Source organism: Crocuta crocuta, unplaced genomic scaffold (assembly GCF_008692635.1).
Source record: "Crocuta crocuta isolate KB4526 unplaced genomic scaffold, BGI_CrCroc_1.0 scaffold282, whole genome shotgun sequence".
Taxonomy (NCBI): domain Eukaryota; kingdom Metazoa; phylum Chordata; class Mammalia; order Carnivora; family Hyaenidae; genus Crocuta; species Crocuta crocuta.
This window is the reverse complement of record NW_027529174.1, coordinates 4,546,505-4,561,024: the sequence shown is the minus strand read 5'-3', so window position 1 is coordinate 4,561,024 and position 14,520 is coordinate 4,546,505. Positions and strand designations below refer to the sequence as shown.

Genomic DNA, 14,520 nt, shown 5'->3' with positions numbered 1-14,520 from the left:
AGATGCACCTTCCATTCCATTTTCGTGGCTCTTTCTGTCTCAGGTAATCCTTCTGTGTGAGTCTGCTTTGGCATTAACCTAGCTGTTCCTAAAGAGCTACAGAGATTAGGGAGATTGGTATTTTCCTGTTCCTCCCACTCTTCTACTTTCAACCATTTTGTGTGTTTTTATGCCCTTTATATTCAGAACATTAGAGATTTTGTTTTTGTTTTGTTTCTTTTCAGAATTTTTAAAGTACAAATCAAACGCTGTCATTTAACTGGTGAATTCAGTCTCTTGAATTATTGTGATTATTGAACTAATCAGACTTGTCTCCTCTAACCCTCATCCTTTCCAGGTCTTTTTGAATTGACTGAGTTTTCAGGTGTTTTTTTAAATTCTGTTTTTCCTATAGTGTTTTAAAATTTTACTTTTTGTTTCTATTATTTTAGTGGTTACTCTTGGATTGTATTATGTGTATATCTCATAGAAGTTCTTTTCGTGAAGTCTGTTAAAACTTATTAAAAAAATTTTTTTTTAATGTTTATTCACTTTTGAGAGAGAGAGAACATGCATGTGAATGGGGAGTGGCAGAGAGGGGACAGAGGATCTGAAGCAGGCTCTGCTCTGTGACTGCAGAGCCTGATGCCAAGTTTGAACTCATGAACCATGAGATCATGGCCTGAGCCGAAATGAAGAGTCAGCTGCTTAATTGACTGAGCCACCCAAGTACCCCACTTTTGCTCATTTTTGAATCTGTGAATGTCTTTCTTTTATTCTTATTCTTGAGATTTATGTTTGTGGAGGACACCCCACTAGGTTGACCATTACTTTCTTTCAACTCTTTTAAGATGTCTGGTTTATGTTTTTGGTATTGGAAAGTTTGTGGTGTATCTAACTCTGGTTCCTGTTTACCTTGCAAATGAAGAGTCTTTTTTTTGTCTGTTAGGTCTTTTAAGGTTTGTTTCTGGATGTTACCCTAGACTGTGGGTATTTACCATGTATTATTTCTCTTTTCTGTTTATAACCAAGTTTCCATTATAATCTGTAGATGAAGCATTTTTGGTGGGAGTTTTGTCTTGCTTTTCAGTAGGGATTTTGTCTCTTTTAAGTGCCATAACTTTTGTTTTTAATTGTTTTTGCTTTTTTTCTTTAGTTGCCTTTCCCCACCTTCCTGGTTCTGCTCCTTCATGGCCTAGTCTTGTGGATACCAGCAAGCAGTGGGACTACTATGCAAGAAGAGAGAAGGACCGAGATAGAGACCGAGACCGAGACCGGGAGCGAGACCGCGATCGGGACAGAGAAAGAGAACGCACCAGAGAGAGAGAGCGGGAGCGTGATCACAGTCCTACACCGAGTGTTTTCAACAGGTGTGTTGAGTGTGCAGGAATTTGTGCACATGTATTTCATATGCACTTTAGAATTTATATTTGGTGCAAGGATGGAAAATCCTATTCACTTGGGAAAAGATTGCTTCAAGAGTAGTTAGTATAACCAGTTGAAAAGCGTTAAGGCTTTTTTAATTCATAGACACTTTCTGTTAGGCAAAACAAGTCCCCAATTTGTTCACTTCTTCCTTAAAAGAATTTGAAAATATTTTTATCTTTCCACTTAAAATTTTTCATCTGATAGTTTAAATAACTGGCAAGAGAGATATAATTTCCAGTATATTATAAACATTACAATTTTAAAATAAAGTTACTCTTTTAAATATACCCAGTGGGTTAACAGAGCATTATAGTGATTTGTGAAACATCATCCATTTTGTAAAAATGCATTTAACAGTTGGAAATTTCACATTTTTCTATGCTTGAATTCTTAACTTCTGAGCTACTTTCCCCAAAGAATTTTATTCCACTGTAAAATATTTTTACTCTTGAATAAGTTTTTAAAAATCAATCATTCTATCCATTTTTCTTGCAGCATGCCTATGGTAAGTTTAAATGTCTAAAAATTTATGACCATAAGATTAAATATTTTTAAAATTTTCCCTCATTTTAATTATTACTTATTTAAATATATATAGAAAGAACAATTTCTGAAAATAATTTTGTGGAACTACATTCTTTAATGTTGTGGAGGACCTTTCGCCCATTCCCAATTAATATATGTATTCCTGAGTATTACTGTGGTTAGGAAAAAACAGACTTTGCCATTAATTATACTTCTTCTAAAAAATATGCAGTGTAAGGACTGAGAAACCTTGTTCACATAAAATAGTTAAATAAGAATGGATGGAATTTTGCTGTGGCTCTGTCATTTAATTAATTAAGCACCTGTAGATTCAGTGATATGCCAAATTTACATAGATAACCTATCATCCAAATTATTGTTAAGGACCTGTCGCTCTATCAGTTATGACTCAGCTTTCTTGAAAGCAGAGAATTAGAAACCTCCTAGTTCCTGAGAGCTTTTGTTACTCAGTGTAACTGTTTCCTAGGGCTGCCATTACCAAGGCCCACACCCTGGTGGCCTAGAACAACAGCGTGTCCTTTCTGCAGTTTTGGCGGCTGCAAGTCTGATACTCAGGTGCCAGCTGACTTCGTTCATTTTCATAGGCCCTGAGGGATGATCTGTTTTATTTCTTCCTTGTAGCTTCTGGTGGTTGTTAGCAGTCCTCGGTGTTCTTGGTTCTGAGATGCATCACCTCAGTGTGTGTTTCTTCCATCTTCATGTCGCATCCTCCTTTCTGTGTCTCTGTCGAAACTTCCTTTTGTTTATAAGGATATCAGTCACTGGATTAGGGTGCAGCCAAATTCAGTATGACCTCACCTTGACTTAATTACATCTGCAAAGACCCTGTTTCCAAAATAGTCACATTCACAGATATGGGGGTAGGACTTGAACCCCTCTTTCTCAGGGGGCGGGAGGGGAGACACAATTCAGCCCAGTACATTGAGGAATTAAATTCTAGTTTTCTCAGTTTCTTGGAAGAACACCAAAAGGACTTTACCAAGACTGCTCAAAAGACTTCCAGTTATACTTGTTACTGTTTCTTTTAGATGCATCTTTTTTAACATAATATGCTCAAAAAGAATTGTTCATTTTAACACATCTTTATGTGTGTTAAATATTTACATGCAAACCTTGGAGTTGCAGTTGTTCCTCATTCCATTTATGGGAAATAGCTAACCTATAACTTAATTGGTAAAAGACAGCTCTCGTCAACCCCACCAGCCAGATCACACTCAAATTTCTATCAGAAGAGAAGTCTGATTTCATTTTTCTGTTCACTTAAATGAGTATAAGGTGCTGCCCCTCAACACTTCGATTTGCATTCCTTCAGAGAGACTTGTGTGAATTTCATTTGTTTGTTAGTTTGTTTTAACTAGGTCAAGGACAGTTGTTAATGACTTCTACCATACTGCTTTACAATATATCTGAAGTTAGGACATCCTAGAACACAGAGTACTCCCAATTCTTACTCCATATTTTATCCTTGACAGAAAAATGTGTAAGATAGGAAGACTAAGACCCTGATAAAAGCTTTGTTATTCCTTGCATAAAATAGATCTGACATTAATATTTTAAGTCAGATATTTTTAATGCCATGATGGTTTTTGTACCCTGAGTCAATGTATCATAGTAAAATTGGTAAAACGAGTGCCTTTTGTAAAGGGCTAGGAGGTTGATTGTGAGAGAAGAGATTGGAGAGGTGGTGCAAAGCTTTACCTGTTGGTATATAACATTACACAGTTCAGATTTAGGAAAGAATGAATGTGGAAGTTGTGGATCTGGCAATTGATTCCGTAAAACCTTTTGTGCCACTGGAAAGAATACATACACTGATGTGACTGTTGGCCTAGAGAATAATTCAGAATTCTTGTAATGATCCACAAGTTCCAGGTCAGTACACCTCCCTACATTGTAACCCCAGTTCTCTCTCAGGCCAGTAGATCCCTTATTTTAGCTATGCCGAACTAGGTGATCTTTTGGAAATTCCCCATAGTTTCATATACCTTGTTCATGTTGTTCCTCTCTTCTCTGCCTCACAGACTTCATTCTTCAAGGTGTAGCTCATGTCTGTCTTCTGTGAGCTCTTCTGAACCCAAAAGAAAGTTGAATTATTTCCTTCACCTGCTACCTAAGTATTTAGTGTATCTTCTCTAAAGCATGTCTTTCTTAACAAGCCTGTCTAAGGGTGTTGACCACCATCTTCCATGTCTGTATTCTCACCATTTTGTGCAGGTAATGCTTAGCATGTAATGGTAAAATGACATACATTGCAAGGGAGGAAGATGAATATAGTAGAGAAAAAACAATTTTGAAAGCTGTTGTGTGAAACTATGTTTTAAGTAGACAGATTTTGAAATTAATAAAAATCAACCTCTATCATTATCAGAGCATTAATTTTAGCATCTCGTTAAATTATCAGTCGTGGTGGGGTGCCTGCGTGGCTTAGTCAGTTAAACATCTGACTTTGGTGCTGGTTATGATCTCACAGTTTGTGAGTTCAACCCTGCATTGGACTGTCTGCTATCAGCATAGAGCCCAATTGTCCCCCCACCCCTTCTCTGCCCCTGCGTGTGCATCTCCTCTCCCTCCCCCTGCAAAAAAGTAAACATTTAAAAAATACACAGTCTTGATACCATTGCAACATAGAATGAAATGAGTCAAAATAACTTTTTCTATACCAGCTATTTTTATGGATGGGATAAATAAATGTAAGGTACAAAGACAGTTTTTCTGATTTTGCTAGATGAGATAATATATCAGTTTAAGGATGTGAGCATATACTTGATTCAGGCAGCATTTGTTTTGTTAGATGTCATCATGTAATTATAGACTTCATAATCCAAAATCTAATCTAAATTTTGACTTGGCTATGAGGAAATGGATATGTGGAGAAATTAAGACAATGGTAGAGAGCTATACGGGCCGCTGAAAAAGTGGTTGAGATATTACTTAAAATCCTTTCTAGTCTTAAAATTAAGTAGTTAAAAAATTCTACTTTTCGTTTTCCTTATTACTCTGTATGTACTTTATTTCTTTATTGGTGGGTGGAGGTGATTCATTCATTCATGTAACTGACATTTTCTGATCCCTGTTATGTGCCAGGAACAGAGCTATGTGCTAAGGATGCAGAAATATTCACCCACTATCCTTAGAGATTTAAGTATGTAATATTGTCAAGGGGACTAGGACTGGTTAGTAGTTTTAAGTGTTATCTTAAGGAAAAAAGTTCCATAAGAAACAATAGGATTTACTCTTTTTCTTCCTGTAGCTCCTAATAGTGACTATAGGAGCTAATAAAATTTTATTGATTATAAATAAGTGTAGGTATGATACAGTAAGTATGTGTGTAGGTTTTGTGTTTCTGTGTGACTATAGTAGGATAGAAGTGTGCTGTTCACTTTGGCCACATAGTGCTTGATTCTGCTAAATTCAAGAGCACTACTTTCAGGAGGTGAATTGTTTCTTTTAAAAAAATTGCTTAATGTTTATTTTTGAGAGAGAGAGAGAGAATGAACGGGGGGAGGGCAGAGAGAGAACAAGACACAGAATCTGAAGCAGGCTCCAGGCTCTGAACTGTCAGCACAGAGCCCGACGTCGGGCTTAAACTCACAAACCGTAAGATCATGACCTGAGCTGAAGTGAGATGTGTGACTGAGCCTCCCAAGTGCCCAAAAGTTGAATATTTTCTAATGGAATTCAAATGGACATATTTGAGATAGCACAGTTATTATTTTTTTTTAATGTTTTATTTATTTCTAGGAGAGAGAGAGAGACAGCGTGAGCAGGGGAGGGTCGGAGAGAGAGGGAGTCATAGACTCTGAAACAGGCTCCAGGCTCTGAGCTGGCAGTCAGCACAGAGCCTGACGCGGGGCTCGAACCCACGAACCGTGAGATCATGACCCAAGCGAAAGTCGGACGCTTAACCGACTAAGGCACCCATGCGCCCCGTTAGCACAGTTATTTCTAGAATGTACCTGTTCACAAGATGCTGACTATAAACTTGATATATGAAAGAATACTACATTGAATTGCTTTGCTAGAGTTCATACATCTTCTTTGCATAAATAATACATTTGTAGAATATTTGAGGCTAATTTCTCTGATTCTTCAGCTTCAAACATGTGCACAAATGTTACTCAGTTTTTATGGAGATTTAACAGGGTTAATGGTTAAGCCACATTTGATTTTCATATTGCTAAGCTGTAGGGTATCAGGAGTCAATGTTTACCTAAATCTGACTAAAAGTTCAAGGCCAGAAAGGCAAAAAGACCTAGGAATTTTGTGTTGTTCTGGATTAGCCCAGGAATAATGTTCTCTGAGAAACCCCAGTGAAGTATAAAAAGTAAAGGCCATTTTTTCTAAGGACTGACATTTTGAAATAAGGCATGTAGTGTGTGTTATGTTACAAATTACAGGGTCATTGTTTTGAAAATTATAGACCAGTTTCAACATCTGTTTTTTAGGCTGCTTAAGTGTGGGTCAGAAATAAGGCTGGTCATTTTAGGGTGTTTGAAGTGAGCTGTAATGATTTCCAGGCCTAGAGAAACCTTTGTGCCACAGCTGCTTATCAGAGAAGGGGACGGAAGGACGGATCCAAGTATGTTCTGTGTGTGGCCGAATCTTCCATCACCACACCCTGTGGCTGTCTTCAGAATCTCAGGGGCCTCAAAGCGAATAGGAGTTGGTGTTAGGATGACAGGGAAAAGAGGGTGACAGATGACAAATTGAGATAGTAATTTTTATGTGAAACCATTACAAAGAGGGCCTCATTTTTTAAGAGGATACTATTTATGATCATCATTTGTCATGTTTATTCCGCTTCAGAAACATTACAGAGGCAGTCACCTTTACAAAAAGGTTCTTCTTCTAAAAAATGGAACACTGAATTGACTGAAGATGGGGAGAGCATGCATGTCAGCTGCCACTTATTGAGGGCCCACCATTGTGCCAAGCACTTTTTAAATGTTATGGCCAGTTCTCTGACAACCTTGAAAATGTCAGCTGCCAGTTTTACAGATGAGGAAACAGGGTCAGAGAGGTTAACTAACTAACCCTGGGTCACACACACAGTAGCAGAATCAGGATGTGGTCCTTGGTCTGCTCTGCGCTGCCTGTCCTAACACAGTGCATTCCGCTGTCCAAGTACAAAGTGTATATTTATGATTAGAAAATGTGTGTGTATTCGTGTGTGTGTACATAGTGTACTTTTTTTAGTAAGTTTGTTAAATGTTCAAAGTATCTCAGGCAATGCGAGTTTGCTCAGCAGTAGTTGTCAGTTGTAGCACTACTGAATCATTACTTTGGGTAGGAGACCATCGTTATGCTTTTTCTTTTATGTGGTGATACTTTCACCTGATTCTGTGTCCTAGGACTTTTATGCATACGCCTTAACATCTTGACATGTCATGCAAGTTACTAATAATTTGTATTAGACATTTCTAGAAACCAAAGCTCTTTGGTGCCTAGTGCTCTAAAAGATATTTTTATTCTAAGGGAGTTTACTGATAATAGGTTGTAGAAAGTGTTGACTTCTGTGAACAGCCACCAAAAAAGAAAGATTAAGGGAAAGCTGGAGAGAAGAATGTAAGTGCAGAGACACAAAAAGAGGAACAGTCTAGGGAGATTTAAAAAAAAAAAAAGAAGACTACCACGGTCCAACTCTAGCCACGAGTCCTAGCTTCACCAGTCCATTTGATCTGAAATCAGGAAATGGAGCTGCAGCAGAGATGTGTGCACTTGCTGTCGTCCCTGTGACTCTCCCCGTCTCCAGCCACACACACCTATAGTATTAATTGGGGTGTCAGACCTTAAGTGTGCCCATAGGCAGTTCTGCCTGCACTGTGTGTGAATATTGTAGAAGCTATGTCCCTGTTCTTTGGGCTTATATATATCATTAGATGAATGTATTCTTCATGTGATTGAAAAACTTAAGCACCTTCATCTGCTTTCCACTCACATAGCCATTGTGAGCCAAGTATTTTTATTTATAAAATCTTGGGCACACAGAGATTCTAAAAATACAAGAATTTTGGTTGGAAAGCTAAGATATACAAACATGTTTTTAATTTTAATCAGCTTCACCTTTTGTTCCTTTTAAAATTTAAGTGTTACAGATCCCAATTTTGATGGGGGAAATGCAGTTATATAAAATTTCTTCTCAGTAACTGTGAAAGCACAAAATTGGACCTTTAACGTGTATAGTTATGTTTTATATTATATCTAGTACTAGTTTGGGAATGGCATGGTTCTCCTCAGTTCCACAGATTTATTTTGCATCTGTTCCGTGTAAGATGCTAACAACAACATGGAAGCTTCTGGGTTAGACTCAAATTAATAGTCCAGTTGTCATGAAAATTTTTATTCTGATTTCAGTGACGAAGAACGATACAGATACAGGGAGTATGCAGAAAGAGGTTACGAGCGTCACAGAGCAAGTCGAGAGAAAGAAGAACGACACAGAGAAAGACGACACAGAGAGAAAGAGGAAACCAGACACAAGTCATCTCGAAGGTTTGCTCTTTTATAGTGAATGACTTTGAAGCCAAGAATAATTGATTTGACCTCAGAAAGTAAAAACATTTCAAAATAATTAGAAGAGCATATGTGTTCCTCATGGAGGATTGAGAATAATGTGTCGAAATAGTTGATTCTTTATAGGCTCAACAAAGATTTTTAAATCTTGTAAGACTGCATTTAATACCCATAGACTTGTTACCTTATCTTGTTGGGAGAGGGGTTTATTTAGTGTATGAACCAGTAATAGTCTTAAAAAATTCCTGTATGCCCTATTGTTTGCCCGAAGTCAACCCTAGAAATTAATTTCCTTTTCTGATTTAATGCTTCCATTTCTAATCATTTTTCTGAATAAAGTATATGGGCTCTGAGACTCTAGGATAATATCAGGAAGGTGAGCCTGTCATGTAAATACAGTCTGTATAAAAATCACAAACTGATTACTCCTCAAAATGTGTTTGAGGAAGAGAATGGATTATTTAAAACCCAGTATTCTGTTGAGAATTTACCTAGACAGTGTGGGTGTTTTTCCTCACTACTTAAGAACACACCTTTTTTTCTTCAGTAATAGTAGACGTCGCCATGAAAGTGAAGAAGGAGACAGTCACAGGAGACATAAGCACAAAAAATCTAAAAGAAGCAAAGAAGGGAAAGAAGCTGGCAGTGAGCCCGCCCCTGAACAGGAGAGCACCGAAGCTGCCCCTGCTGAGTAGGCCCTGTCGGGGCCGTGATGTATCACAGGTCTTGTTATTTTTCTGGATGATGTTTAAGAAATTTACCTTTAATCTTGTTCTGTTAGTATGAAAAGTTAACTTTTTTCTCAAAATAAAAGAGTGAATTTTTCATGTTAAGTTAAAAATCTTTGTCTTGTAATATTTAAAAAAAAAAAAATAAAGACAGCAATGACTTTATATCCAAGAAGGTAATGTGAATGAGTCACTCACCAGGGCATTTTAAAGAGCTGTGTACATACACAGTATCTGATGAAGGTCAGGGTTCCACCTTGGCCATCGTTTTCTTGAGTTAATGGAGTACCAGCCTCTCTAGAGGGTGCGCGGCAGAAGGCAGCCGTGAGCGTGGAGGTCTGGGCGGCGCTGCTGCGGCACTCATGCGTGCTCACTAGGGAGCTCAGAGATGGTTTTGATATCACAACTTTTTGATAGGTTTCCAGTGTTCTAAATTTGGGTTCATAGTGGAACTAAATGGGGAACTTTTATATCCAGATCGCTAAAATCTAAAGGCATTTGGGTGGTGTCTGTGAAATAGTGTAGTTTCTTTAGCAGGTGCAGATACCTGTCACTGACACAAAGTAGCCTCACGGCTCTGTACGAGCCAGCATCAGGCTGGTTTGGCCTTTCTTGATGCTTTTTCCAAGGCTCATTGGTTGAGCAGCACTTGGAGTTTTTATACAGTTACTTGCTAATTGTGAATGAAAAGACCAGAGCTTTAGATTAGTCATTTCCTATTAAATCTCAGAAAACAGGTTTATAATATTCTGTGAGCATTTTTAGGGATAAGCCTTAGGATGTATTTGTCAAGGTAACAATATGGTTTTTGAGAAAATCAGTTACTAGGATCCGTTAAGTAGTGGAGGTAGAAATGAACTTAATGTCACATACTAAAAGACAACTATAATTTGAAAAATATTTATTTGTCATTTGATGAACAGTTTCTTCAACAGCGCACTTTTAAACTCCTTTGGCTGTACATTGTTTTTTAAAATGTCCATAATGTACCCTTAACAGACCTCAGCATATACCAGATTTTTGAGGCTTTGAATTCAGTGGGGGCATACAAATTATCTCAGCCATGTAAGAGTTTTTTAATGAATAGAAAAATATAAACTTAGAGTGGTAGAGTCATGTGAAATCCTCCATGCTGTAAGAATTATTACTAATGTTTACGTTTTGAGAATTACATTTTCTGAGGTGTCCTCGACTTTCATGAGATCACACTTTCCTGACATTAGTTTACATTTTTACAGTGTATCCTTTAAATATAAAAATTGACAAGATAAATATATTCTTTCAACTTAGCTTATTTGTGGATTTCCGTTTTCCTATGACCCATCATTGGTTCTATAAAAAAGTGCCAGGCCAAGAAACAATAGTAAGAGTAATTTTTCCCTTAAGTTCCTTCAGCATCCTTGCCAGACAAGCATGCATCATTCCTGATGTGCTTCTGCCATTGACAGCCAGAAGGATGTCACCGCATCTAGAAAACATGAAACAGCCCATGATTAACATTTTGGTCCATAGCTGAAGTTAATGCAAATATATTTGGTGGTCCTACCTCTTGCTCCATCTGTCAATTTTAATTATATAAAATTCTAAAAAAACACAATGGTTCCCCCCCCATTGCAATTCTGCACTCTCTCACTCTCTCGCCAGTTTTTGTTAGAAGGGATGCTAAAAGTACAGAGAGTTGCTGTATGGAACCCAGGAATTCTTAGAAATTGAATGCTATGTAAATGTTTTTCTTACCAATAAAACAGTGTATATGTAGTACATGCATTATTTCTAATGGGGTCAAGCTTTAACATATATAAAACAAGATACTGGAAATAAGCAGTCATTATTACCTAATTCTTCCATCATTATATGCTGGTGTTCCTTCAACAATGGACTTAATAAAAAAAGGTTTGTTCCCATTGTATTCTTCATAACCTCCTACAATGCAGAAGCCCAGACTCCCAGCTGTGTTTCTTCGCAATATGACATCTTTACAGTTATACAGGTACCTGAAAGAGAATGTAAGCAATATATCTGCTCAGGTCGATTGAACTCTTAGTAATAATCAGGATTCATTTCCCATGCCCTTTATTGGCATTTTTCAGACTTGCATTAGATGGGTCTTCATCAAAACTGTCATAGCCTAGCAACCTTTGTGGTGTTAGCTGGCTTCTTCCTGTTGAACTGTTTTCCATTACTAAACACCCTTTAAAAAAATACTATTATGTTCTGTTTATATGTTTACTGGGAAAGATAAGCCTGTTTTTGGCTTCAAGATTCAATGCTTCAATTTATATTAAAAAGTTGGAAATGCCTAAATCCTTATTGATGAGCCAAGTTCAAGCCTACCTAAGCAACATATTTTTATTGTGAATATAATTTTATTGTGAATACAATGAAGGCAAAAATCCTTTAAATGATTAATATCTGTGGGCAAAAGAAATTGAAACCCACCCTAATTTGCCAAAGTTTTGACTCTTGAAATATACCCACCAGTTTAAATATAGCTCTACACACTTGTCAGGTTATAGAGAAGTATACAAGCATAAAGTGAATGGAAATCGAGGTGCTTTTAAAGATTTTAAGAATGATTCATAATGGAGGCAAAAAGCTGAATAGCAAGGTACAGAAGGAATGGGAGAGGGAGAGGCCGCAGGTCTGAGTAGGTAGAATCCTTCAGGTTAGATGGAAGGATATTCAGTGGCAGCTGGATCAGGTTTGGCATAGGTGCAAGCCAAGTGCAAACGGACAGGTTGTGTGTNCCCCCCCCCCCTCCCTGTTCAGGAACTGGTTTAAAAGAAAATTAGCATTTTCATATTGGTAAAAATCAAGATAGGATTTTCTGTTTATAAAGCTGTACCTTAAAATATTAACTGCTTCTTGAAAAACCAATAAAATGTCTCATGTGAAAGGTTTTGGTAAATGATGAAGTTGGTCATATTTGTTACTGACCTTGCTAATCAGTGTAAATGTGAGTTTTCATGATGTTGCTGATTCCAGCTTCAAATAAGCTTTGACTTTGGTGGATAACTTTAAGATGTAGTGGTAAAATTCAGCTCTGTTTTGTTTTGTATCTGTTGTCACATAATTTACAATAATCAATTTCTTTCACTGATAGCTGAAAAATACAATTTTCTTTTAATAAAACAACCATATTTTGATTGTAAAATATTCATCTGCTGTATTTGACAGGAAGACCTGATGTCAGTAACACATTGACCCTGTAGGATCTCTGGTATGTTAGATACTGCATTTGCATAGCGGATCACTGACCGCTCGTACACAACACAGGTAATCGACGGTTCTCCAGGCACCACAGTATTACACGCCTACCTGTGCCCCGTACTAGAGGTAAAGCAGATGAAGAGCTGGGTGATTCTTACCCATGACCATCAGCCAGTATCTGTGTTACTTACCATTTCCCAGCCACTATTCCTTAAAACCTATAAATGGGTACATAGAGCAATACTTGAAACAAGTATTTCTCATTCCTTTGACCATTGGAGTTTTTTCATGGAATATTACCTTGGACCTTACTTCGATTCTTGATTTCATGTGGACAGACTATAAACCTTACCATCTAAAATTTCTGTTCTAGTATAAAAACGTCAAGCTAACATTAAGTAATGAATTGTGTCTATTTTCCTAGTCTCTTGTTTTGATACTGGAGAGGAAGTATCTGTTTGGGTCCTCTTTTAGCAGATGTTTATTGCGTGTGTACCACAGTTTAGGCACTTGGGATATCAGTGAACATAACAGACAAAACCACTGCCCCCTGAGGCAGGCATTCCAGTAGATGGCGATGTTACTGAGTTTTTTCATGAACTACTTTCCTTACTTTGTGTTGAGTATTTTATTTAACTTCTTTATGGCACAAGAACTCAGTATTGTAAGCCAGACCTTGGTTAGTTGGCACTGAGGAGGACTGGGGCATTTTTTTTTTCTCAAGTTAAATGATTTCACTCCCCATTGGGAACTGGGGAAGGTGACTTTGATCAATGATGTTGAGGATTTACCTTGGAAATATTAAGTGACTTTAAATTCTATAAATGTGAGCTTTTTTTCTTATTCTGGAATTCTCTAAATTTAGAGCTCGTTGAAAAAGAGTTGGCATAATTTAAAGAACAGCAAGGAGTTTAGTAATTTTCTCCCAGTGAGAAAATTATGGTTGCCTCAAAAATAAACTCCATGTTAAGGACCAAGGTGAAGTCTTGGGTTGCTCAGGTAGCTGTAGAATTTTGTCACACTGGCTATTCCTTCTCAGTCTCCAAGGACTCCCCTTTTCTCAGCGGACCTCAATATTTCACTGAACTCCTACACTACCAAAGTGTCTCAAAGTGTCTACAGATCAAAAACTACTTTTGCCTTTCAGGGAGTCTAGAAATCAAAACATACTTTTATTGTAATAGACATTTGCCTTTTTTAAAACTCATTTTCTTATGAGCATTTAAGCTCAGGGAACCCAGGATAGGTGATCGGGCAACAGAGTGAGTACAGAGGTAGATGTTAAAGTCCAGTTATCTCTTGTTCAAGACAGATATTAAAGAGGTTGGCAAAAAATACTGCTGCTCTTCTCATTCCAGTGTTTTCTGGGTTCCCAAAGCACCCTGTGTCTCTATAATAGTAATACACATTAACTCCTTTCTCCTCTATCATACTGGCTGGGATGAGAGCATGTGTTGAAAGACTTCCAAATGTGGAGTGCGGCCGTGAGAGCCACCAGAAAATGAAGCAGAAAGTCTTCAGTGATTTCTGAATCCCCTTGAGTTGAATAGCATCTGATAAAGTTGTAAAGCTTAGAGGGAATACCAGAGCTGCTGCCTAGGGTGTGACCCTCAAAGCCTCTGGCCCTTCACAGAAAACGTTTGCCAACCCAACATTGACTTTTCCTGGAAAAACGCAGCAGGAACTGGTAACAGTGATTACCTCAGTGGAGTGGATCTGAGGGGACGGGCGTGAGAGACTCACTCAGCACCCCTTTCCCCTTTGGTGCCTCGGAATTTCTACTGTGATTATATCACTGTGAGGGGACGAGGGGCCAGAGGAAACTAAGAACTGCCAGGGAGACTGAAGATCAGTGTCGTCTCTGCTGGCATCATTTCACACTTCCTGTCTACTTCTTTTAAAGGAAACGAACCAAAGCCAGACTATACTTCTGGCGGGAACAGAATAGCTGCCTAAGGCCAAGTGACAAAAAAAAAAGAGGGAGAGAAAGCCACTCAGTTGGTTTTATTTGGAGTAAAAAGCATCTTGCATTTGTCCTGTTTACCAGAAATGAGGAACTCTGATTATATGATGAATAGCTTTCAAGCACGCAAAAAAAAAAAAAAAGACCTACTTT

General features: G+C 37.8%; 2 protein-coding genes across 3 annotated transcripts in view; one reads left to right on the top strand and one right to left on the bottom strand.

Moving 5' to 3' along the window:
• The window catches only part of FIP1L1 (factor interacting with PAPOLA and CPSF1), a 76,123-nt gene extending 66,874 nt beyond the window's left edge, over positions 1 to 9,249 (top strand). Inside the window, exons 14-16 of the mRNA XM_077757778.1 lie at positions 1,136 to 1,349; positions 8,308 to 8,445; positions 9,014 to 9,249. Coding sequence (XP_077613904.1) covers positions 1,136 to 1,349; positions 8,308 to 8,445; positions 9,014 to 9,161 — 500 coding nt within the window. The 3' untranslated portion in view covers positions 9,162 to 9,249. The remainder of the gene's footprint in view (positions 1 to 1,135; positions 1,350 to 8,307; positions 8,446 to 9,013) is intronic.
• An 831-nt stretch (positions 9,250 to 10,080) lies between these two features.
• Positions 10,081 to 14,520, bottom strand: part of LNX1 (ligand of numb-protein X 1) — a 121,607-nt gene continuing 117,167 nt past the window's right edge. For both annotated transcript variants that reach the window (XM_077757776.1, XM_077757777.1), the window contains 2 exons: positions 11,030 to 11,188; positions 10,081 to 10,662 (listed from right to left, as the gene is read on the bottom strand). In XM_077757776.1, coding sequence (XP_077613902.1) covers positions 10,527 to 10,662; positions 11,030 to 11,188 — 295 coding nt within the window. In that variant the 3' untranslated portion in view covers positions 10,081 to 10,526. The remainder of the gene's footprint in view (positions 10,663 to 11,029; positions 11,189 to 14,520) is intronic.